Raw genomic sequence first — 24,717 nt, 5'->3', positions numbered from 1 at the left:
ATAAAAGGCGTCACCTCTTTGCTCTTTCATGAGGGCATTATAATAAGAGAGGAAAGCTCGAAATTCAGCCAGACGATGGGCGAGAGCCTTGAAGACATTAGGCAAAACACCTTCTGTTGCCAGTGACTCAAGCAGCACACATTTATTTTTATGTTGTGTTTTATAGAAGAATAAAGACCATATGGGTTTGAAATTAGTAAATGATGACAGATTTTTCTGGGTTTTTTGGTGGACTACCAGATGTGATGCCAAACCTGTTCAATCTCCTCCATCAGCTCCATGATGCCAAACGGCAGGATCTTCTTATTTGGCACTGGATACTGGCTGCTTTTACACAAATTACATGTTTTATATAATTTCAAACTTATAAACATTAACTAATTTTCCAAGTTTAACATTTCGTTTATGAGTGTATGATTACAATGCAGTGACTTTAAGCATTTACAGAAAGATATACAGGTGGACGTGCATATGGTTTGGCATTCATTTACTGCCACCTTCATTTTTTATTATGACTAATTACCACATTTTAAAATAACGTCATCAATAAAGTCATCATATGAAATTACACAACCAGAAATATGGAAATGGTGTAGTAACTAAAATTTTAAATCAAAAAGAGCTTATATTTGAGCTTCTTTGTCTAGATTCCAGCTCTGCTGATATTAAGCATTTCATATCCTGTTTATGAAATAAACATTGCATTTTATTTTCAGCTGATGAGGTGTGGCTTTAGGACCAGAGAACATTAGGTGTTGATGAGTTTAATTCACTTCCTGCCCTGCACATCTAAAGATAGCAGTAAATAGTACTTTTACAGATTTTGCAACATTCTGTAATGAATGCCCCCCCCCCCCCCCTCTAACTGGAGGGGAGGAGTCTGTTTTACATAGACCTCCTGGATGAAAGTGAAAATGATTAGGCTAAAGCAGGATCCAAGATCAACACCAACATCAGGTAAAGCAATCGCGAGATATAATAATTAATAAGCTCAGAATCTTACTTTTTACATACAGCTCCATGAGCTCTAGAATTATATTTGAGTGCCACGTTCTCCTTATAGAAAGTTTGGGGTCGGGAGAGGTTGGTTAGAGATGATCAAACCTCTATTTACCCAATATATTATTATATCGTCAGATGACAGTCTCTGTGAGTGAGTTATTAAATCATTCACTTTTTTTTCCACAAGATTTAAACGGATACATGTACTATAACATGAAGACAATCAACTTCAGTGTTATGTTCACTTAGGAATTCTGTAAGAAGGGTCCGAACGAACCGATTCACTAGAACGAATCTTACTTACCAAATATTCATGTAGTTTTCATAGTTTTCACGTGACATCACACTCTTACAGAAAGGCTTTTCCTCTACTGGCTGCCATTTAAGGTTTACGAATTAAGTAGTAATAAGAAAGTGAAATTAAAAGGCCAAAATCAACTTATAAATCGATGCGACGTAGTTTTTTTCCTGTAGAAAACAATTTGAGTTTAAATGCCGTATACATCGTCAATAATACTGAATCTGATCTTTATCACTGTTCTAACAAATTAAGGCACTTTAACGTTAAGTGTTTTTCCACATTAAACGTTTTAGAATGTCCCGCTATTTTAGTGATTGGAATGAGCGGCTGATATGGCCAAGACTTGCATTTGTTCACGTCTTTCTTTTCTTTCTCTTGAGAGGTGATCTAAAAATGTTATGCTTGGAAACAGATGGAAAACGGACAGGCGTGTGTCGCAGTTGTTTGGACGTTTTGCCCTCTGGGTCTTCGGGACAGTCACGTGACTGAAATAGTGACGTGACGTTCGTTAAGGGCTGAGGCAGTAGTATTAAGCAGCAGCATAATATTGGGCTGAGGGCTGTTTTAAGACGGGTCCCAGCGGGGTTTTTTCCTTTTCTTTTTTCCTTTCTTTAATGCAAGACAAAAAATTATGTTGCTTTGATGTGTTTTGGCCTGCTTGATGATCATAGGGCCCTGGGCTTGAGGTTATGTTTGGGCCCTATACCCCCACTACAAATGCCCTCAAATAGAGCATCATTATGGAGTAACACAAAATGCACAAATATGCTTTGAGGTTCATAAACAGTACAATTAATATGCAACATGTCTAGGCTATAGTCAAAGATTACATGTAATATTAAATATTCATTATAATATAATAAACAGGTTTGAGTTGAGAGAGACCAAAACCCTGAAATAACTTTAAGCAAAAAGAAAAGAAAAATAATAATAAAAATAAAAATAAAAACCCGGAGATGTTGGCTTTTTAGTATTATAAAAGTTATTGTCATATCTGTGTCCTCTAATATCAGGTTCTTATTTAATCAATAAATTCAAATGAATAAAAAGACATGCTGGCTATTAACAATCACGTTAAATCACTGTCAACAAAATGCATTGATCGATTGTGCATAAATGTTAAGTTTAAATATAACTTTTTAATCTAGAAATATTAAATGATTGCAAAAAAGAAATAAAAATAAAACTTTCTTTAAAAAGATGAAACTACAACCGCCAGTAGGTGGCAGCAAGTGACTGTCTTAATGAGTTAGCTGGATCAACTAATTCCTGTTAATTCTTCTTTCTTTCTTTATTTATAAAGGGACCATGCACAATTTTTAACATAAAATTTACTGTCAGGGCCATAAATAAATAATAAGAAAATCAGTCTATCAATTTAATTACCACAATCTCAATAATTACATAATTGGTTCAATTAAAAAAAAGATTTTAACTTCAATTTAAAAAAAACATGAGATTTACACCCTTTTATGTCCTCTGGTAGGGCACTCCACTGATTAGTGGCTTTCACTGCAAAAGATGATAGTCCAAATGCAGAGTGACGAAAGGGAACCACGAAGATGAATAAAGTCACATAATACAGAAGGAGCCAGACCGTTTAGGATTTTCTGAACCATACACAAACTTGAATAAAGTCTAAAATTATCAGTTTAAAAAATTATGTTTCTCTATGATCCTACAAGAATGAAAATGGTTAAGTTTTTTTATCTAAAATGTTTAATGCCTGTTTATATAGAGATTTTAAAGGTTCAATAACAGTATCACCAGCGTGACCCAACATGTCAAACAGTAAGACATGTGAGCAAAAATTGTAGCATGCATAAAAGCCATAGCTAAATCTAAAGAAAGACATTGTCTGATTTGTCTAAAGTTTTCCATATTATGTTTAATATTCCTCACCATTTTTTTACATGTTTTTTAAAACTGAGATTTGAGTCCAATATTATACCAAGATAATTGAATTAATTTCCTATCTTCCTATCTTTTCACCTATTGATACATATATCAAAATCAGGAGATTTAACGTTTGTTTTTGAGAAAAGAAATCCTTTTGTTTTACTGATGTTTAAGCTAAGACATGTCTGTTCTAGCCACTGTGTAATCTTTTCTGTAGCAGCTTTTAACTTCTCAGCTGCTGATTCTGCTGTTTTCGCATATGTAAAAATAACAGTATCATCAGCATACATTTGTACTTGTATCCCTTCACGCTGTTGCGGAAGATCATTAATATACAAACTAAACAGTAAGGGACCTAGTACCGATCCTTGGGGTACACCCATTGTATAATGCAAATCACAGGACTTACCCCCTTTAATTTTTACACATTGTTCTCTATTTGATAATTATGAGGATACCCATGCTAAAGCTTCAGATTAAAATTTAAATGTAGACAATTTAGAAAGGAGATTAACAGTATCAAAGGCTTTATGTAGATCTAAAAATATAGCCCCAACAAATCCCCCTTTATCTACTTTAGATTTTATTTGTTCTATTAAATGTAAAGTAGCTGTTTCGGTAGAATGATTTACTCCAAACGGCATACAATGTAGGCCAGCCTCAGTGGTATTAAGATGGGATGTCAGCTGTTCAAAAACTATCTTCTCTGCAACCTTTGAGAATACTGGCAGTATGCTTATGGGTCTTAATAGCTGGTTCATTTAACTTTGCAAATGACTGCTTATAGCCTGATTGAATCATTTGCTGGTCCGTGTATCCTTGAGGAACAAAACACTTGTTTCGAGATGCAGCGGTTCTGAAGGTCGTAGTCGTAGTGCTTCGCACACTGTAATTCAGTTTTTCTGATGTTACATTTTGAGTATGATTTGTTATGATAGTGTGTGTTTGGGATAGTTCACTGAGAACACATCACATCTATTTAATGTCTGCATTTACATCTAGAAGATGTATTTTTTTAGAGTGTTTGCTCATCTGCAGTATGTTCATATCAGATATTAAATCAATGTTTATGATTTAGAATGTATATAAATCTAATAATAGATCTAATAATAACGTAATAACGTTCTGTAATAGTGTTTTATTTTAATATATTAGGTTTTAAAGTTTTATACACAAAAAAAGAATATCAAATGATGGTATTTCAGAAAGGTTTATGCAGCCAGAAATATGACAAAATGATTGGAATTTGAATTGTGTAAATCTGAATTATAGTGTGATTTAACAAATCTGAATATTACGCAGCATTTTATAGTTTTTTAATGATTAAGTTGTATTACTTTGAATAATTTTATTATATTTGTGCAGGCATACCAGACATAGGTCAAAACATTGACAAATGTGGTTGAATTATTAAAGCAAGAAATTGGTATTAAATAAAGAGATTTTTGGAACTGTTGTATAAAAGTCATATCACATATTAAGTTATGCTGTTCTGTATATATTAGTACATCTGCAGCCACCTGTGTCCTCGTGACCATATTACAGCCGTGCTGCTATTAGACCATAATATTCTTGGGTCATGTGACACTGGTATACAGGCTATGTTTGTGACTGCCAAGGTAATGTTGCAGCATTCTTCCACTCCATAGTAACATTCCACGTTGTTGTTAAGCAACTCTTCAGGTAAATCTGGATTCCCAGCTTCAAGAATGATAGACATGCTTTCTTGACAGTGAGTAAGTTTTGACTTACAAGAAAGATGTGCAAAGACAAGATCCTCTCTTTATTTTTAAAGATGCCAAAGCCCTCGGATGTGATGGTAACGATGCCAGTACACCAGCAACAGCGGGAATACGTCTCCAGGTTCCTGACCACCAAGCCACTGGCTCTGGGGGTAAAAACTGTTCCACATCAAGAGAAGTATACAGTGGATCTGAAGAAACAGGCACTATATCTCATGTTTCTGTCCCACAGATTTTGGAAATATTGCTAGCCTTATTGGGACTCTGTTTGACAATCTGGACTGAGAGTTATTTTCTTCTGTGGTCACCAATCAGCGTAAGTCATTTTAAGATCAGTACAACGTTATACACTGAACAAATACTGAACTCTGTTCTGTTTCTGTTCTACAGTTCACTTTTACTGGACTTATTACAGCCTCGGCAGCAAACACATGTAAACCGTGTCTGGTTAGTGTCAGTTAAAAATAAAAAAAAAGCTTGAATAAGAGGAATTTATGGGCTTCATTTCTAACCAGATCTTCTGTATTACAGGTCAAATCCTCACAAATGCTCAGCTATCAAAATGCAGCAGCAGCTGCTCTGTCTCTCCACTTTCACTTTTATTTCACTTGGGTAAGTGGTTGCTTTGAAACTCAAACATGTAAAAGATGCATATGTCTAGATTAAAATGATTTCATGTTTTACCAGACTTTGATGAAAGTGATTATACACTCATCTAAAGGATTATTAGGAACACCATACTAATACTGTGTTTGACCCCCTTTTGCCTTAATTCTACGTGGCATTGATTCAACAAGGTGCTGAAAGCATTCTTTAGAAATGTTGGCCCATATTGATAGGATAGCATCTTGCAGTTGATGGAGATTTGTGGGATGCACATCCAGGGCACGAAGCTCCCGTTCCACCACATCCCAAAGATGCTCTATTGGGTTGAGATCTGGTGACTGTGGGGGCCATTTTAGTACAGTGAACTCATTGTCATGTTCAAGAAACCAATTTGAAATGATTCGAGCTTTGTGACATGGTGCATTATCCTGCTGGAAGTAGCCATCAGAGGATGGGTACATGGTGGTCATAAAGGGATGGACATGGTCAGAAACAATGCTCAGGTAGGCCGTGGCATTTAAACGATGTCCAATTGGCACTAAGGGGTCTAAAGTGTGCCAAAAAACATCCTCCACACCATTACACCACCACCAGAATGCACAGTGGTAACAAGGCATGATGGATCCATGTTCTCATTCAGTTTACGCCAAATTCTGACTCTACCATCTGAATGTCTCAACAGAAATCGAGACTCATCAGACCAGGCAATATTTTTCCAGTCTTCAACTGTCCAATTTAGGTGAGCTCATGCAAATTGTAGCCTCTTTTTCCTATTTGTAGTGGAGCTGAGTGGTACCCGGTGGGGTCTTCTGCTGTTGTGGCCCATCCGCCTCAAGCTTGTGCGTGTTGTGGCTTCACAAATGCTTTGCTGCATACCTCGGTTGTAACGAGTGGTTATTTCAGTCAAAGTTGCTCTTCTATCAGCTTGAATCAGTCGGCCCATTCTACTTTGACCTCTAGCATCAACAAGGCATTTTCGCCCACAGGACTGCCGCATACTGGACGTTTTTCCCTTTTCACACCATTCTTTGTAAACCCTAGAAATGGTTGTGCGTGAAAATCCCAGTAATTGAGCAGATTGTGAAATACTCAGACCGGTCTGTCTGGCACCAACAACCATGCCACGCTCAGAATTGCTTAAATCACCTTTCTTTCCCATTCTGACATTCAGTTTGGAGTTCAGGAGATTGTCTTGACCAGGACCACACCCCTAAATGCATTGAAGCAACTGTCATGTGATTGGTTGATTAGATAATTGCATTAATGAGAAATTGAACAGGTGTTCCTAATAATCCTTTAGGTGAGTGTATGTTGTGATATTTTATATGAATATTATACTGTTTAGATTTGGCAACCGGTTTTTGATTCATATTCCTATTTCAGTTTATAATAACTGTGTGTCTGTTATTTAATCAGGGTGTATCCTGCTTTCTCCTTATGGGCTGTGATACTCTCATCTTCATCTTCTCTGTTACTATTGCGTTAACTTCCTGTTCCTGTTGTTGTAGACCAAAGGTAACCAAACATCAAGATTGTTCTCATCTTGAAAAAATTAATCAGATAGATGTGTAACAAATTTCACGTTGGTTCTCACTCAGTCAAGACATGTGGAGGTCCGTTATATGAACACTGATTTGCCTGTCAACCATATTGTGCTCGTGGGCCAGCCGGACTCTTCTGCAGTGGTGCAGTCCATTAGTTCAGTCGTGTACATGCTGCCGGCTGCACATGGGCTAGTCCCACCTGCACCTCTGCCACATTACAGTCCAGTACCAACTCTACCTCCACCAGCCTATGAGCAGGTCTTAGCTACACCTCCACCAAACTACGGTCCAGTCCCAAGTGCACCTCCACCAGCATATGAGGTAACTGTGAGCATTTCTGAGTTACTGTAGGAAATCTATTTATAATTTCTAATGGTTCCTAGAAATTAAAATCCTATAAATAATCTCTTTTAATAATCTCTAATAATAATAATAATCTTGAATCATATTTGCTTGCTAACCTGCTGCACTGCACAGCTCTGATAGACTCTGTTCTGTTATTGCAGTATGAAGATTTACAGACGAGAAGATGAACTAGATCTCAGACACAAAAGGGGATATTTGATGATTACACAATGGATTATAGCAAATGGGAATATATATATATATATATATATATATATATATATATATATATATATATATATATATATATATATATATATAAACAATAAAATAAATAAATTATTTTTGAAAAACAAATCTGTGAATGCATGTTGTAAATGAATTTTGTCACATAACAATTGTGATTATCTAAATGAGTTAGTTTTGTCCCCTTTAATGTGCCTTATATGTAACAAATGTGAATGAGAAACATGAATGCGAAGGTTTTTCCCCTCCCAAAATGTTTTAATTTTAACATATGTACATATTAACGACCAAGGAAATTTTACCTGATAAATTCAGCTCAGTACTTACAGACTGACATTTAAAAAAAGGAGAGTCATTCAAAAATGTATCAAAACTTTTCTTCATAACCAGTGTTACTTATTATTTTACAATAACCAAGACACTATTATAGCTTTTGTTAATATTTTGAATTCCATTTTTTTGTATATTATGTTTTTCATTTTCATTTTAATTAAAGTTTTTTTTTAAGTTTCATTTTTGTTCTTGTCATTCTTAGTTTCTGTTCTTTTTAAATATGAATAAATAGTTTTTATTTTATTTAGTTTTAGGCAATTTAGTTTGTAACTAAAGTACTTCAAGTGAAATGAAACTAAAAGAATACATATATATATATATATATATATATATATATATATATATATATATATATGTGTGTGTCTGTGTATACATATATATTCTTTTAGTATACACACACACACGCACGCACACACACACACACACACACACACACACACACACACACACACACACACACACACTGAGTATTTCACAATCTGCTCAGTTACTGAGATTTTCATGCACAACCATTTCTAGGGTTTACAAAGAATGGTGTGAAAAGGGAAAAACGTCCAGTATGCGGCAGTCCTGTGGGCGAAAATGCCTTGTTGATGCTAGAGGTCAGAGGAGAATGGGCCGACTGATTCAAGCTGATAGAAGAGCAACTTTGACTGAAATAACCACTCATTACAACCGAGGTATGCAGCAAAGCATTTGTGAAGCCACAACACGCACAACCTTGAGGCGGATGGGCTACAACAGCAGAAGACCCCACCGGGTACCACTCATCTCCACTACAAATAGGAAAAAGAGGCTACAATTTGTACAAGCTCACCGAATTTGGACAGTTGAAGACTGGAAAAATATTGCCTGGTCTGATGAGTCTCGATTTCTGTTGAGACATTCAGATGGTAGAGTCAGAATTTGGCGTAAACTGAATGAGAACATGGATCCATCATGCCTTGTTACCACTGTGCATGCTGGTGGTGGTGTAATGGTGTGGAGGATGTTTTTTGGCACACTTTAGGCCCCTTAGTGCCAATTGGGCATCGTTTAAATGCCACAGCCTACCTGAGTATTGTTTCCGACCATGTCCATCCCTTTATGACCACCATGTACCCATCCTCTGATGGCTACTTCCAGCAGGATAATGCACCATGTCACAAAGCTCGAATCATTTCAAATTGGTTTCTTGAACACGACAATGAGTTCACTGTACTAAAATGGCCCCCACAGTCACCAGATCTCAACCCAATAGAGCATCTTTGGGATGTGGTGGAACGGGAGCTTCGTGCCCTGGATGTGCATCCCACAAATCTCCATCAACTGCAAGATGCTATCCTATCAATATATATACACACACACACACACACACACACACACACACACAAACATGCTAATATACACATTGTGCAACTGGTATTCAGATCTTCTTTCTCTTTTTAATAAATAACCAAAGACCCAAGGAGGATTTTCTCACTGTAAAGACTAACACAAAAACAGCATGATCAATAAAGCATAAAAGCTAAATGTGCAACCATTAGTGAAAGGGTTAGAGTAGTAACTTAGGCTGATATTTAGCAAAACAGTGTGTGTGTGTGTGTTTTACAGTCAGTTTAACGATTATTTGATTATTTGTTTTGATGGATTCTGTGTTTAAAAAAAATAACTTTAATCCAAAGTCAGATACGAGTCTATTCGCCCTTGTCCTGCCCATCAGAGGCTTTTGCTTTGACTCTCGGCACTCTTCCCAGACAGGGCAAAGAAGGCAGTGATGGCAGCAATGTCCCAAATATCCTCTCGGTCAAAACCATGAGCCTCTCGGGAGCTGAAATGTGCTTCAGTTACTGTTTTGCTCCTGCAGACTGTCAGAGCATGGCTTTCTCACACGCGCTCAGCTCCACAACCCTGTAATTTACTACAACCTGTGCCAGTAACATCAATCAGAAGCCTACTCATATTATTTATAGTATTCTTGCAAAATTGAGACTGAGAGGGCGTTAAACAGTTTTACATTGTTTTATTAAATTTGTAGGTACCTGATCAGCCAGTAAGGGGTTTTTTTGGAATAGATGCGATGCAATGCACTATGGGGCACCACACAATACAAGCAACAACAATCAGTTCCCGATCCACTTTTGTCAGACCACCTGTTACACAAGTAAATAAATCCCTTTCATAGGTCACTTCGATGCTGCGGTGACGTCACCGTATGGGAACCCTATGCCATAACGCCTGACGTACCTGATAGCTGGGATCCAAGGAAGCATCTGCCCAAGCGGAGAGAACCCGGGAGCCAGGAGCCGTCCTCACATCCAGACTGTAAAACTTGATAAAAGTGCTCGGTGATGACCATCCTGCCGCAGCACAGATATCATCCATAGAAGATCCACTGAGAAAAGCTTGTGAAGAAGCCACTGCTCTCGTGGAATGAGCTTTAACTCCTAAGGGCGAAGTGAGTCCGCGCGCCTCATAGGCTAAAGATATTGCCTCCACCAGCCAATGGGACATGCGTTGTTTTGTGACAGCATGGCCTTTATTCTTGTTTTCGAAACAGACAAACAGCTGGTCAGACTCACACCATGGGGGTGTTCGATCAACATAAGTCTTTAGCCCTCTGACAGGGCAAAGACTCAGATCTCCTGACCCCGCCTCTGCACGGGGTAAAGCCTCCAAGACCACTTGTTGAAAGCGGAAAGGGTTAGAAGTGACCTTAGAGACATAACTAGGCCTCGGTCGGAGCAATACCTTCACAGAGCCTGGTGCAAATTCCATGCACGAGGGTGAAACAGGAAAAGCCTCTAAATCCCCAACTCTCTTGAGGGAAGATAAAGCCACAAGAAGAACTGTCTTTAGAGTCAGGATTTTATCCGGTATAGTTTCCAAGGGCTCAAACGGATGCTCTGATAAACCTTGCAACATAATGGATAAATCCCATGAAGGAACTAGCACAGGGCGGAAAGGCCTCAGCCGTCGTGCACCCTGTATAAAACGAGAAACCAGCGGATGACGGCCCTCTGAAGCACCATCTGTATATACGTGGTTAGCTGAAATGGCTCCCACGTAAACATTCAGAGTGGCTGGCGTTACTCCATCAGAGAAACGGTCCTGAAGGAGCTCCAGTACTGAAGCCACTGGGCAGTAAACTGGATCCATATTATGAATTCCACACCAGGTCGTAAACAGTTTCCATTTGAAAGCATATAAGCGTCTCGTAGAAGCTGCTCTAGAATTCATTATAGTCTCGGTGGTTTCAACAGAAAGACCGGGACATACTAACTCACTCTGCTCAGAGGCCACGCCCACAGCTTCCATAGATCTGGCCTTGGGTGCCAAATCATTCCCTGTGCTTGCGATAGAAAATCCTGTCTGAGGGGAATCTCCCATGGAGAGCCCGCTAACAGACTGACCAGGTCCGCAAACCACGGCTGTGTGGGCCACCACGGAGCCACCAGCAGCAGCTGCTCCACTCTGTCCATCCGTATCCTGGATAACACTGCTGGAATTAGACGAATCGGGGGAAAAGCATACAAGCTGGTTCTGGGCCAATTGTGAGCTAACGCATCCAAGCCCAGGGGCGATGGAGGGCATAGGGAGAACCACAGCCGGCAATGCGTAGTCATGCTCGACGCGAATAAGTCCACTCTTGCTTCTCCAAAAATCTGCCATAAGAAGCTTACTGTTTGGGGTGAGCCTCCATTCCCCCTGTTCCAGAGTCTGTCTGGATAGCAAATCCGCTCCGAAGTTCAAACGTACGGGGACATGAACCGCTCGGATCGACAGAAATCTGTTCTGAGACCAAAGAAGAATATTTCTCGCCAGCCTGCACAGGGGGCGAGAGCGTAATCTTCCCTGATGATTCAGATACGACACAACCGCTATGTTGTCTGACCTGAGCAGTACATAATGCCGATCAGCAGATTCGAGAAGTACTGGAGAGCTAGAAAAACTGCCATTAATTCCAACCTGTTTATATGCCAACTGCGTTGTGTCGCCATCCACACTCCGTGAGCTGGGCGCCCTTGACAAACAGCTCCCCAACTGGTCAAAGAAACGTCCATCGTGACAATCTCTCGGGAAGCACAAATCCCCAGCCGAACTCCGGCTAGAAGGAATTTGGTTGACATCCACTGTCTTATTGACATAACACACCTCCGTGTCACCGAAATCGTCTGATGCGGAAGACAACGGGGTGAAATGTTCCGACTTTTCGTCCACCACTGAAAAGGGTGCATTTAAAGTAAGCCCAGACGGATTACAGGGGATGCCGCTGCCATTAGACCTAAAAGTCTGAGGCACAAGCTCACCGTCACTGTGCGACCCGCTTTGAAGCGACGCACGCATGACGCGAGAGACTGAGCGCGCGGGAGAGATAGTCTTGCTGTCATAGTGTGAGAGTCCAAGTCTATTCCCAGAAAGGTTATCCATTGAGAGGGAATTAAAACACTCTTCTGGAAATTCGTGCATAAGCCCAGGCTGTTTAGATGATCCAGCACAAGATCCCGGTGAGAGTGTGCTTGAGTCTGCGATTGTGCTAACACCAGCCAATCGTCTAAGTAGTTCAACACGCGAACGCCCTGGAGCCGCAACGGGGCCAGAGCTGCGTCCATGCATTTTGAAAAAGTTCAGGGAGCCAGAGCTAAGCCAAAGGGAAGAACACGGTATTGATACGCTTTGCCCTCTAAAGTGAATCTGAGGAACTTCCTGTGTCTCTTGATGATCTGATTATGAAAATATGCATCCTTCAGATCGATCGTGACAAACCAGTTGTCTGGTTGAATCTGAGACAAAATAGACTTTCCCGTTAACATCTTGAATTTGCTCGTCCTGAGTGCAAGATTCAAATGCTGTAAATCCAAAATGGGTCACAACCCACCGTCTTTTTTTGGCACAACAAAATAGCGGCTGTAAAAACCTGACTCCATCTGAGAGGGGTGTACTTCCTCTATAGCCCCTTTGCTCAGCAGAGCTGACATCTCCTGTCGCAGCATCGCTATTTCCTTTGGCTTCACAACCGTGGGAAGAATTCCGCGGAAAGGAGGCAGGCCTTTTCGAAATGGTGTATCCGTGACGAATTGTGCGTAACACCCATTGTGAAATGCTGGGCAAGCATTCCCACGCGGCCCGAAACAACATTAGCGGTTTCAAGATTTCCGCCTTCTGCAACGTTTTCATACGCGTTAAAATGTCCGGGCACGAAAAGCTGGCGGCGTTCATAAGCAGGGGAAGAGCATGCGTCAAAGTCGTTGCGTCTCGTTGTGTATAATCCTGAAGCGTGTCCACGGCAGGAATTAATCCAACAAGATGAACATCGGGCTCTGCCGCTAGCGAAAAAGCGTCGGCTGTGTGAGCCGTCATAAACGGGCCGTCTTTGCCAGACCCTTGAACCATCCCTCGGAATCTGAAGGCTGAATTGCGCAGAGTGTCTGATCCAATGCTGCTTGAAGCGCCCTTTGCTGCGAGACAGTCAATGTTTGAGTGTGGGGACTGCAGTGAGAGGGTTGGATGCGCAAAAGCGGTCCAACAGCACTCTTTAGTGGAGGGCACAGTCCCTGGCACTGGAGCGAAGCGGCCGCCTGGCCTGCGGCCATGTAGGATTTCCCGACGAGGCTGGACGTGACTCGACATGCCTTAGAAGGAAGAAGGGGGCGAGACTTCCATGCCGTCGCCGAATTAGGCGCGAGATGTTCGGCGAGAGTCTCTTCCACCGGAGGCATCGCTGCATAGCCATGGTTCGCCATGTCAGAAATGGTGGCAAAATCTGCAGCCACATCGTTAGTGATGCGCGCCGAGAATGGCTGTTTCCAGGACCTCGAAACCTCCTGGTGGAGGTCCGGGAAAAAAGGCAAGGGCCTTCGGGGCTACGCAGGTGTACGACTAGTCAGAAAACGGTTGTCCAGCTTAGATGAAGATTGGGCCTCGGCCCTCTCGACCTCTCAATCCAGTCCCAGTTTACCCACCGCGCGAGAAACCACGTCGAACAGCTCGCTGTAGGAGGGGGAAACACGCTTCTCCTGTCCACTAGGAGGGAGAGGGCTAGCGTCGGCCACGAAGTCCTCAGACCCCGAGGTGATAATATGTCGTTGTCATATCATCCACAACCGAAGGAGATAGCATCATATGCCTCCGGGGTGGGCTGTAAATCCTCGTTTGAGAACATGACTGGTTCGACAAAGCTCGCTTCCTGCACTAGGGTAGGGGAGAGCGAGCGACGTGGAGAAAACTCCAGCGCAGCGCTGTCCTCATAATCCATGTCGCACATGTCTCCCCAAGCCATCGCCTCGTGCAGTGCCTCAGCAGCCGCAGAAGTGACACGGCGGGGGTTAGACGCGGGGGCGACCTTAGAAAACACTTCTACCCTTGAGCGCAGTACTATAAGTCGCAGGCCATCACAGTGGGGGCAAGAAAAAAGGCCGCTAATTGCTGCCTGTGTGTGATGTAAGCCCAAGCACACTACGCACCTTTCATGAGAGTCTCCCTTCGTGATGAACCTGGTACACGGTTCCTTACACTTCCGAAAATTCATTGCGTCCGCGAAGAGGAGTTAACACTGCTCGGAGAAAACCGCTGAGAACGCGAGATGATTCCTAGGGCACAGATGATTCGCTTTCCTGATGGAAAGGAAATCTGAGCGAAATAGCGCGCGGCGCCCAGGTATACGATGCGTACGCATGCGTGGGACGGTGCCAAGCTCTATTTGGCCAATAGGATTGGCGGGATGGTATAGGGCTTCAGACATTCGTCACACCGAGAGGTGTTCCCATACGGTGACGTCACCGCAGCATCGAAGTGACCTATGAAAGGGAACTTGGATCACATCCTGATTTCTTAAAAAATATTAAAATATCTATATTTAACATCAAAAAAGTTAAAAAATAAATGTTAAAAAATATCATTTGTATGAATGAAATAATGTGTAGACTGTAGGTCTCCTAACTAGTAAACATGTCTTACTATTTTCCCCCAATTTTTAATCACCCTTCAGGTTTTTAAAAAAAAAAATACAAATATTGAGTGGTTTCTAATTATATTTATAAAATAACTACTAAAATCTTGTTTAAAAATGGGTTTGATGCAGGGTAAAAATACAGGACAAGACGGTTTCCAGCATTATTTCCCAACATCATCTAACCCCAATTCATCAAGCAAAAACCTGATTCATATTTTCCTCCAGCTGAAAACTAAATAAAAACAAATTGATATGCGTATAGATGTGGATTCATAAAAAAAGATGATACTAGCTAACAACGTTCCTTGATCATGAGGCATTGTTATAAGAGAAGAATGCCCGACATTCAGCAGGACGATGGGCGAGAACCTTTAAGACATTGGGCAAAAACCCTCCCCGAAGGTGAACATGAACACCTTCTGTTATGACTTATGAGTCAAATGAGCAACTGCTGTTTTTAGACAAACTCTGCTCTCTAGGGAACGTGTGTACTGCAAAGGAAAGAGCTTGTTAAATATTTTTACATGCATTACGTTATTTCAGTTTTCATACTAATTAACAACCTTAAGTCATTTTCTAAGTTCAGTGATTTCAGAGAGATAAATGTGTCATGATTACATTGCAGTGATTTTAAGCATTTACAGAAAGATACAGGTGCAGGTATGTTTTCTTGCGTGACATTACATTTACTGCCTCTTAAAATAAATATGTAAACACAGTTAAAAAAAATACCAATTTATATATATATATATATATATATATATATATATATAGGGGAATTATCTTTAAAATTCCTCGTAACGACATTGTAAACTGTATCGCCCTGTGTTCCGTGTGTTTATGTTTGGGATGAACAGAGACTGGTTTAGGATCATAGCAGCCAATCAGCAAGTCGTATTCTGCCACGCCTCATGAGCATTCGACCAATGAAACCATCCTACGGCGTTACATTTAACTTCCTGTTTACACTGCTCAAGGAAATGAAGCAAGCCATAATAAGAGAAAACACGGAAGCTCAGCGCCAAAGTAAAGGTGAGTTTATGCGTGTGAAAGAGCGAAAGAGAGAGAGAGAGAGAGAGAGCAACAACATTTAAAAAACAAAAATATTAAATTGTAAAAAAAAAAAGGGAAAAATTACATTGTCAATAAAATACTGTAATTTTGTTTTTTGATTAATATTTGAAATTATAAATTAAGACTATAATTATATTAATTAAGCTTTAATTAATTTTAGATTAATTAAGAAATAAATCAGTTTTTGTACATTAATATATATTAACGTTATTATGGGATGCTGGAGAATTCAGTTGCTTAATTGCTAGATCACAATAACACTATCCTAATAATAATAATAATAAAGCATATTATTATTATTATGTGTATATATACATCAGACATACTATATACTATACAACATACATCAGACATACTATATACTATACAACATACATCAGACATACTATATATATATATATATATATATATATATATATATATATTTATATAGAGACTGTATAAAAGATATATATATATATATATATATATATATATATATATATATATATATATATATATATATATATATATATATATATATATATATATATATATATATATATATATAATCAAATCGCTAGTGATAAAATGCGAATTCCTCAAACGGTTGCACAGGGACCTTTATTTTGAAGTTGTATCTGCACGCGCGCTCATCAGGAACTGAATGTATATTTGTGTTGCAGTCGCAGTTTTCTGAACAACAAATCTCGTCCATCTTCAGTATATGTTGGCATTTTAATAAACGCACATTAATCTGATCATGGGCGGGTACGGGGTGATGGCGGATGACGAGTCTCTGGATTATTCCGTGCACGAAGCCTGGAACGAGGCCACTAATGTTTACCTGCTGGTCATTCTGGTCAGTTTCGCCCTGCTGATGTACGCCAGAAAGTACGCGTGCATTTCATTTCACCTTCTTTAACCGCAAGATCACAATTAAACCTGTGAACATGATCACAGTAACATGTAACATGACAGTAGATTGTAATCTCATATATCCTCTAATGACAGCCATGAATATCTCGTTTTGTTTTCATACAGGAATAAGAGGAAGATCATGCGCATCTTCTCTCTCCCTCCATCAGTCGACAGACCCTCCGAGCCCAGCTTCTACGACAGTCTGCAGAAGGTCCGACTCAGACAACAGCTGGAGATGTATTCTCTGGGTGGGTCGAGCTCTTTTCCTCTTGTCCTTTGGAAGTTTCTCTGAAAGTTTCTCTCAAAATCCCACGCAGTCTGTACACTTATTGTTGGTAAATGCAACTGTGAATTGCATGACTAACAACAACAGAAAGATTCTAAAAGCTTCTGTTTGAAGGACATATCATATTCAATTATTATTTTAAATTAAATACATTTATGCATTTAGCAGACGCTTTTATTCAAAGCGACTTACAGTGCTTTCAGGCTATACATTTTTTACCTTACGTGGATCCCTGGGAATCGAACGCACAACCTTACGCTGCTAACGCAATGCTCTACCACTTCGATTTATTTATTTTAAAATTAAATTTTATTTTTGTTGTGGTACTACATTATAGCATTGGACAAGGTTGCCACTACTCAATAAAACAAACCACGATCATTATACAAATTAAAGTATTTTTATTTTAGTTTGGAATAAAGAGCATTTCTTGAAATAGCTTTCTCATGCTCACATGCATCAATTTGATCAGAAATAGAGAGAGAGAAAAAAATAGTAATGTTGTGAAATATTATAAAACAAGTGTGAACAATTTAATATCGTTTAACATGCCTTTTAGTTTATTCTTGAATTTTCAACATCGTTCCTTTAGTCTTCAGTGTCACGTGATGCTTCAGAAATCATTCTGATGCGCTGATTCGCAGCATAGTTTTTACTATTATCAATGCTGAAAACCAGGGCTGCCAACTTTTGAGTTCAGCTTAGAGTGAGATTGTGGGGGCGTGGCTTTGTTATGGGGGACGGGCTTATGGAGGGGCGTGGCTTGGTATGGAAAAAAATACAAACACAAAATCCTTGCATTAACAGAAGTGTGGACGACAAGCGTTCTTTTCTTGCCTGTCCCTGACACTTTAGATAACATCCTATAACAGAAAATTAAAATTTATCCATACTCACACCACCAAATATCAAATATCTGGACATGATTGATGAGTTGTGATTGATATAAATAAAATCATTTTGATATGGGATGTCGTTGACTTGACATTCTGTTCTTAGAAAACAATAATTAACATTTACTACTAGGCATTAGGGCTGTCAAAATGGCTGAAAAACTAAATTCGAATTTTTTACTTGTAAATTATCAAAATTCAAATTGTATTCGAATTTAAAATGCATAATTTCAGTTAGGGTGAAGAGAAGCTTTTTGCTTCTATCCTGATGCCACAAGAGGGCGCATCGAGCAAAATATTACTAATGCATGTTTAATAAATGCATTAGAATAAATGACTGTTAAGTGAATAATATTAAAAAAATGTTTATAAACCAATTATAATTAAGTTGCTTAAACAACTATAAACAAAACAGCATCATGTATACATACATAGTTTAATACAGAGCGAGGAAAGCCAATCATAGAGTCCATTTTACATTTAAAAACATGAGATGCAGCGGGATGGGAAAAACCCACCATAAATTCTCGAGATAAGTTTTTAAAAAGTTAATTTTAATTTTACATGGCTTTCTAAATATCCGTCTCTCTTGTGCGAGACGCGAGTGTGCGAAATGCGTTCTGTGTGAACAGCTTGATTTAGGTTTTGATGTAAACAACGTCTTCTCCACATTGTTGTTCTTCTTTTCCGCAATATTTTGAAAGAACGTCGCTGCAGCACTGCATCTAGTGGCTTTAACTGGAAAGGCTAACAAGAAAATTATAATGCAATGAAACTTACATTGTCATCGCATCTCGAGCTGCACTGATAAAGGCCAAAATATACTTGGGCAGTCCGCATCCACGCACCGTCTTCAATATGTCATTTTCATCATCAAGAGGGCTCGCGGACAGCTGCACCCCCCGCCCGCGTGCAGACAATTTATGAGACTTACAACAGAGCACGCACGAGATGAATGATGAGACAGAAGTGGTACTGCGTGTCGAGCTCATCCGCCTTTGGAAAGTTTGGAATGTGAAGGCAGGGCCTTAAAGCAGCCTCCTTAACGCACACCTAAAAATGTGGATTTTTATTTAAAATTCGACGAATATTCGAAAATCTTTTTCTTTTTTTTGACAGCCCTAACGTTACTAGGCATGTCCAGATACTGTTTTTTTTATGATAAAGTTATATGTAAAATAACTGCTCAGTGCTGCTGCAACAAACAACTCTGCTAATGCTAACTTAATTCTATATAAACTACAGTATATAACAGCATAGGTCTATTAGTTACTAGCCTAAACTGGACGGAGACAAGAAGTGCCCTGTAACTCACTGACCTGCCTGCGTTCACATTTCACACGGTTCAGATGGGAGGGAGAACGGCTGACTACACAGTTTATGGGAATAAATTGTGTATTTCCCTCACAATTGTCACAAAAAAACTAACTAAACTGTCTGTCTGGTCTCTCTACGAGTTGCTCTGAGAGATCATGCGGCGCAATTTTTTTCCTCACTGCTGCACGAGTCAGCGTGAGAATATGGGGTTGTGGCGTGAGAGCGTGAGAATTGGGCCAATTGCGTGCTGAAAACATTTATTTTCGTGGAAACTGTGATACACCACCATTCATTTAAAATGAAGAAAAGAAAGATGTTGATACCTTCATTCAGCAAGGATGCATTACATGAGGTAACGAGATCCATTATTAATAAACTGAGCAGCAAATCACGTAACACTGAAGACTGGAGTAACGATGCGGAAAATTCACAGGAATTAATTACATTTATGTTACAATAGGAAACTGTTATTTTGGATGTGACTTTGGCGAATGAGACTACTTTCAAACACATTCAAATCTGAATTATTCCAAACTCGCTACATTTTGACATTTGTTTACATGTGTTTTACATTTCAATCCATTTCCGTGACGTTTTAAACATCCTGCTGTTTCAAAACGTGTCCATGCTCTGAGGTTATCCAGCTGCATAACAGATGCAATTTGGTCAAAAAATGTAAAAAAAAACATCGGAAACTGGAATTTTATTTTTAATTTTGGTTTCCTTTTCCAGCTCGTAAGTGTGATCAGCAGCAGCAGCAGCAGTCAGATAGTGTGCAGCTGTCGATGGAGTGATCTCACCAGAGGGGGCGCTCTTCACGCACTAATGCTGCAGATGGGAGTAAAGGCGCTACAGGCCAAATCTGATTTACCAGCAGCTCACAGAGAAGAGAATTACTGTACTGGGGACAGTTTGCTAGATCTTATTTTTATTTAAAGAGCCTTTCGTTTTACTCTCATCACTCTCAAACATTCAGAAGAGAGTATTTTTTAGAACTGGTGATATGATTTTCCTTGGAGGGCATGGGCGGACTTTTCATATATTTGACAAACACATTACTTGTACGCATCATCTGTGTGATCTGCATCCAAACATTTTACCTCTCTCCTCAAAAACGTTGTAACAAAATGCTACTAAAGGTTTTCAAAGGAAAGATGTTGAAAATACTGTACACTGATTATTTTGTGCTTGCTAGGTACTGTTCTCCAATGTCTTATATTGCCCTCTAGTGCTAGATTACATGCATGTCAGTCATTTTAGGCTGACCTGAAGACTGTAAAATATAAATCTGCTTAAAATAAAGATTTTAACATCTATTTAAAATCTATTGCAGGGTCTTAATTTTGAAAGTGACTGCATTCAGTACCTGGTGAGACAAGCATCATTATTACTATTTGTCATATTCAGGGTTTGTGAATGCTTAATGCTAAGTATTAAACAAGTGTTTATTCTTCACTAAAATCTTATGCTGTTTCCAAAATCAATATAAATATATCCATATAGTATTCACAGCAAGCTGTGGTAGGAAAAAAGCGCTACCTGTCATATTTCTAAAAATAATCGTTGATCACAAATATTTTTAATATCGTACATTATATACATTATTGACTATATTAAATGTAACACTTTACTAATGAGTTCCGGAAGCTTTATAAATACCTTTAGTGTGAAGGTGGACTGTTTCAGTAATGCTTTCTTCTGTCTCATAACACTTCATCAAGATTTCATTTTGTGCTTGATTTTCTTAGTTTCCACACAGCCGCATTGCACTGGAAGCAGTGATGACATGCAATAGGACAAACATCCAGAGTTTTACATTTAAGGATCTGAGTCATATTTAGAAATCTGAATATCATGGAGGTGGGAAACATCATATAATTTGGGATATTAAGTAACCACCTAGCAACCGCACTAGCAAACAGATAAAATGTCATGGCAAGCATCCTTGCATCATGCTGGTAACTCTTGTATGAGCAAGCACCACTCACTTTCTTCAAGTGTTAAAATGTAGTTTTTTTTCTCTCTCATTTCAAAAATATTGGGTGAACAAGTCATTGAATGAGTCCAAGTGATACAGAAGTGAGAAATGAAAAACATGGAGTGAGAAATAAAAAGTTAAAAGGCGTGAGAAAGAATCACAGTCTTGGCCAGTCTTTTGCTGCTTTGTTCTAATTCTTTAACGCCGCTCTTCCATCATTCCTTAGCTTCTGATCGGCCGTGGTATCATTTCCCCAGATGAATCACAGAAAGCTAAAGAAATGAAGCCTCGCCTCGCCTCAGTCATCTGCCTCCCCCGCCCACTGCTTCCTCTTGTGCTTTCCCTCAGGTCTCTATGGAAATAAGATGATCAAACTCTATTCTACATCATCTTTCAACCTCCAATAATTATAATGATCCTATACCTTGAGAGGCTCATTGCCAGCTGTACGCTGTTAGAACACGAAAAGAGAATTTTTGAAGAATCTCCATGCAGCTATTTCCATATCTGTCAAGCATCACAAAGCATCACAACAGCGGTCCAAGTGACTCATGTGCTCAATTCCAAGTCTCCTGAAGTCATGCAATAGCTTTTGTGAGGAAAAGAGTGAAAATTTGATTGATTTATTTTTCTTCACACAAGCTCTAAATTGAAAATGGAATAAGGTGAGGTAAGATTTGATGCCACTGATGTTTGGTCAGAAACACACAAGAACCAGTGGTGTTTATTGGTGCCACTGATGTCATATTTGTCATATTTAAAGGGTTAGTTCACTCCCAAAAAGAGAAATTATGTCATTAATAACTCATGTTGTTCCAAACCCGTAAGACATCCGTTTATCTTCGGAACACAGTTTAAGATATTTTAGATTTAGTCCGAGAGCTCTCAGTCCCTCCATTGAAGCTGTGTGTACAGTATACTGTCCATGTCCAGAAAGGTAAGAAAAACATCATGTGACAGTCCATGTGACATCAGAGGGTCAGTTAGAATTTGTTGAAGCATCGAAAATACATTTTGGTCCAAAAATAGCAAAAACGACGACTTTATTCAGCATTGTCTTCTCTTCCGTGTCTGTTGTGAGAGAGTTCAAAACAAGTACACTGACTGAACTGCTGTGAAGAGAGAACTGAAGATGCAACACCGAGCTGAGCCAGATAACGAACGACACAATGACTCATTCTTCGGATCACCAGTAGTGATGGGAAGTTCGGTTCTTTTACGCGAACCGGTTCTTTCGGTCAGTTCGATTCAATAAAACGGTTCACCGGTTCTTTTGCGCTCGACGTAATGGCGTCATTGGCGATGATTGCAAGCCTTCGGTTTACCCGCGCTCATAACATTAGCACAGAAGAATCAGTTCAGAATCAATCACCAAAAGAATCAGCTCGGTTCAGACGCTCTGTGTGTCAGTCTGCTTCACGCTGAATCACACATGCGCAGTTATCATCAGCTCCTCGGTTCTCGAATCTGACGCGTCTGACAGAAACCGTTCTTGACTCGAGAACGAGTCAGTCTTTCGTTCGTCATCTTCAGTTCTCTCTTCACATCAGTTCAGTCAGTGTACTGTTTGAGTAAATGAATTACTCCAGGATATTGGTTTGTTTGAACTCAGAGGAAGTGTCAGCCACATTAAAAAAGTTAACAGCTTAAGTCATTTGTGGATTAATGCGTATTGGAGACGCGAACCGTTTAAAACGATTCAGTTCGATTTGGTGAACTGGTTCAAAAAGATCAGGTTACATCGAATGATTCGTTCGCGAACCGGATATCACAAACTGCTTTGTTTTGAACTGTCTTACAACAGACGCGGAAGAGAAGACAATGCTGAATAAAGTCGTAGTTTTTGCTATTTTTGGACCAAAATGTATTTTTGATGCTTCAACAAATTCAAACTGACCCTCTGATGTCACATGGACTACTTTGATGATGTTTTTCTTACCTTTCTGGAAATGGACAGTATACCGTACACACAGTTTCAATGGAGGGACTGAGAGCTCTCGGACTAAATCTAAAATATGTTAAACTGTGTTCCAACTGGGTATGGAACAACATGAGGGTGAGTTATTAATTACATAATCTTCCTTCTTGGGTGAACTAACGCTTTAAGTAATGGTGCATGAGTCATAAGCACATTTTGATGGAGCTTTTTCATTCTTTTCGACTCTTGACAGACATATGAACATTTAAAAAAGCAGTGGGAAGATTCTTCAAAATCCTCTTTTTGCAGAACAACATGGGGATAAGTAAATAATGACAGAATTTTCAGTTTTGGGTGAACTGTTGCTTTAACACTTAAATAACACATTATCCTTCCTTCTGTCTCTCTCTCTCCCTCTCTTTCCTTTTTTTTTGGTCTCATCCCATCTATTGTTTAACAAACACAAAGACAACTGAATTCCTGGTATTAATGCGTGACATAGATCAACACAAATCTTAACCATTTATTCTGCATCCATTTTCAAACTCAAACCATAAATAAAATAAATAAATAAATACACCAGAGGTAAAATAAACCAAGGGCTGAGGGGCAACGTTCACGGCTGCTGGATTTCAACACGTTCATCAGCATATGGTAGATGTTTACAGTCTGGGTGTCGTCCTCTGCTGTGTCTCAATCCACTGTGCTGTTCTGAGACCTGTGGCTGCTTGAAGCCCAGACAGATGTAAACATGGCCTGACCACATGCACTGGCCCCAGGCCAGCAGCTGGCATAAACAGCCTGGAATGTCAGTGCCTCGGCTCCCTCTCACTGGGTTTTTGCATTCAGTTACACCGGCCCACTGCCACAAGCCCCACAAAGCGGTCAATGTTAAACAGATTCACTTTATTTAAAGGCATGACACAAGAAGGTTGTGATCTGCTTATACAACATGCTTATGAATAGTACAGACATTTATAAATGCTGTGAGTCAGCAACGTTTGAGTTGAAATAACTATTTATGAATGCATTATGCAGCTTTCTCTTTAGGGTAACATCCAATTACTTGGTACAGAAGTTGAAATGATTATTTAATGGGGCTGTCCCCTCTGCTTTTTATGAAGTTCTAAACGCTTCAGACAGCCTCCAGTCTTGGAAGTCATATCATATCTAAATTTATATTGCACAGTTTGATCAGATACCATACCGGTAACAATTTTTAAAGCAGGATTGTGATATTGTTTTTATAAAACAGTTAAATAATTAATGATTAATTGAACTGTTTATAAAACAGTTCAATTAATTAATGTCAACAAGACATTAAATTTTAGACACAATCGTTATTCTCAGCCAATGAAAATAGTTCCAGACAAAAAACAAACCCACAGCATAATTGCATCTC

At 39.4% G+C, this 24,717-nt stretch overlaps 2 protein-coding genes across 5 annotated transcripts; both read left to right on the top strand.

Annotated features, from left to right (window-relative positions):
* Positions 1-882: 882 nt before the first annotated feature.
* On the top strand, positions 883-7,712 carry LOC132114327 (uncharacterized). 2 transcript variants are annotated; one of them, XM_059522436.1, is made up of 8 exons: positions 883-957; positions 4,998-5,096; positions 5,177-5,260; positions 5,335-5,391; positions 5,476-5,556; positions 6,967-7,065; positions 7,149-7,415; positions 7,601-7,712. In XM_059522436.1, exons 2-8 carry the CDS (start codon positions 4,998-5,000, stop codon positions 7,625-7,627), a joined length of 714 nt encoding a protein of 237 aa, XP_059378419.1. In that variant the 5' UTR covers positions 883-957; the 3' UTR covers positions 7,628-7,712. The 2 variants fall into 2 exon arrangements, with proteins under 2 accessions (XP_059378419.1, XP_059378417.1); XM_059522434.1 differs by lacking the exon at positions 883-957 and having other exon boundaries at positions 4,455-5,096.
* An 8,913-nt stretch (positions 7,713-16,625) lies between these two features.
* LOC132114326 (small integral membrane protein 19-like) lies at positions 16,626-20,732 on the top strand. 3 transcript variants are annotated; one of them, XM_059522432.1, is made up of 3 exons: positions 16,626-16,884; positions 17,047-17,171; positions 20,152-20,732. In XM_059522432.1, the coding sequence occupies exons 1-3, from the start codon at positions 16,766-16,768 to the stop codon at positions 20,211-20,213; spliced, it is 306 nt and encodes a 101-aa protein (XP_059378415.1). In that variant the 5' UTR covers positions 16,626-16,765; the 3' UTR covers positions 20,214-20,732. The 3 variants fall into 3 exon arrangements, with proteins under 3 accessions (XP_059378415.1, XP_059378414.1, XP_059378416.1); XM_059522431.1 differs by having other exon boundaries at positions 16,631-16,896; XM_059522433.1 differs by having other exon boundaries at positions 16,731-16,864.
* Positions 20,733-24,717: the final 3,985 nt, after the last annotated feature.

This window comes from Carassius carassius, chromosome 33 (genome assembly GCF_963082965.1).
Source record: "Carassius carassius chromosome 33, fCarCar2.1, whole genome shotgun sequence".
Taxonomy (NCBI): Eukaryota; Metazoa; Chordata; class Actinopteri; order Cypriniformes; family Cyprinidae; genus Carassius; species Carassius carassius.
Note: the sequence above shows the minus strand (reverse complement) of the source record. Positions and strands in the feature narration are given on the sequence as shown.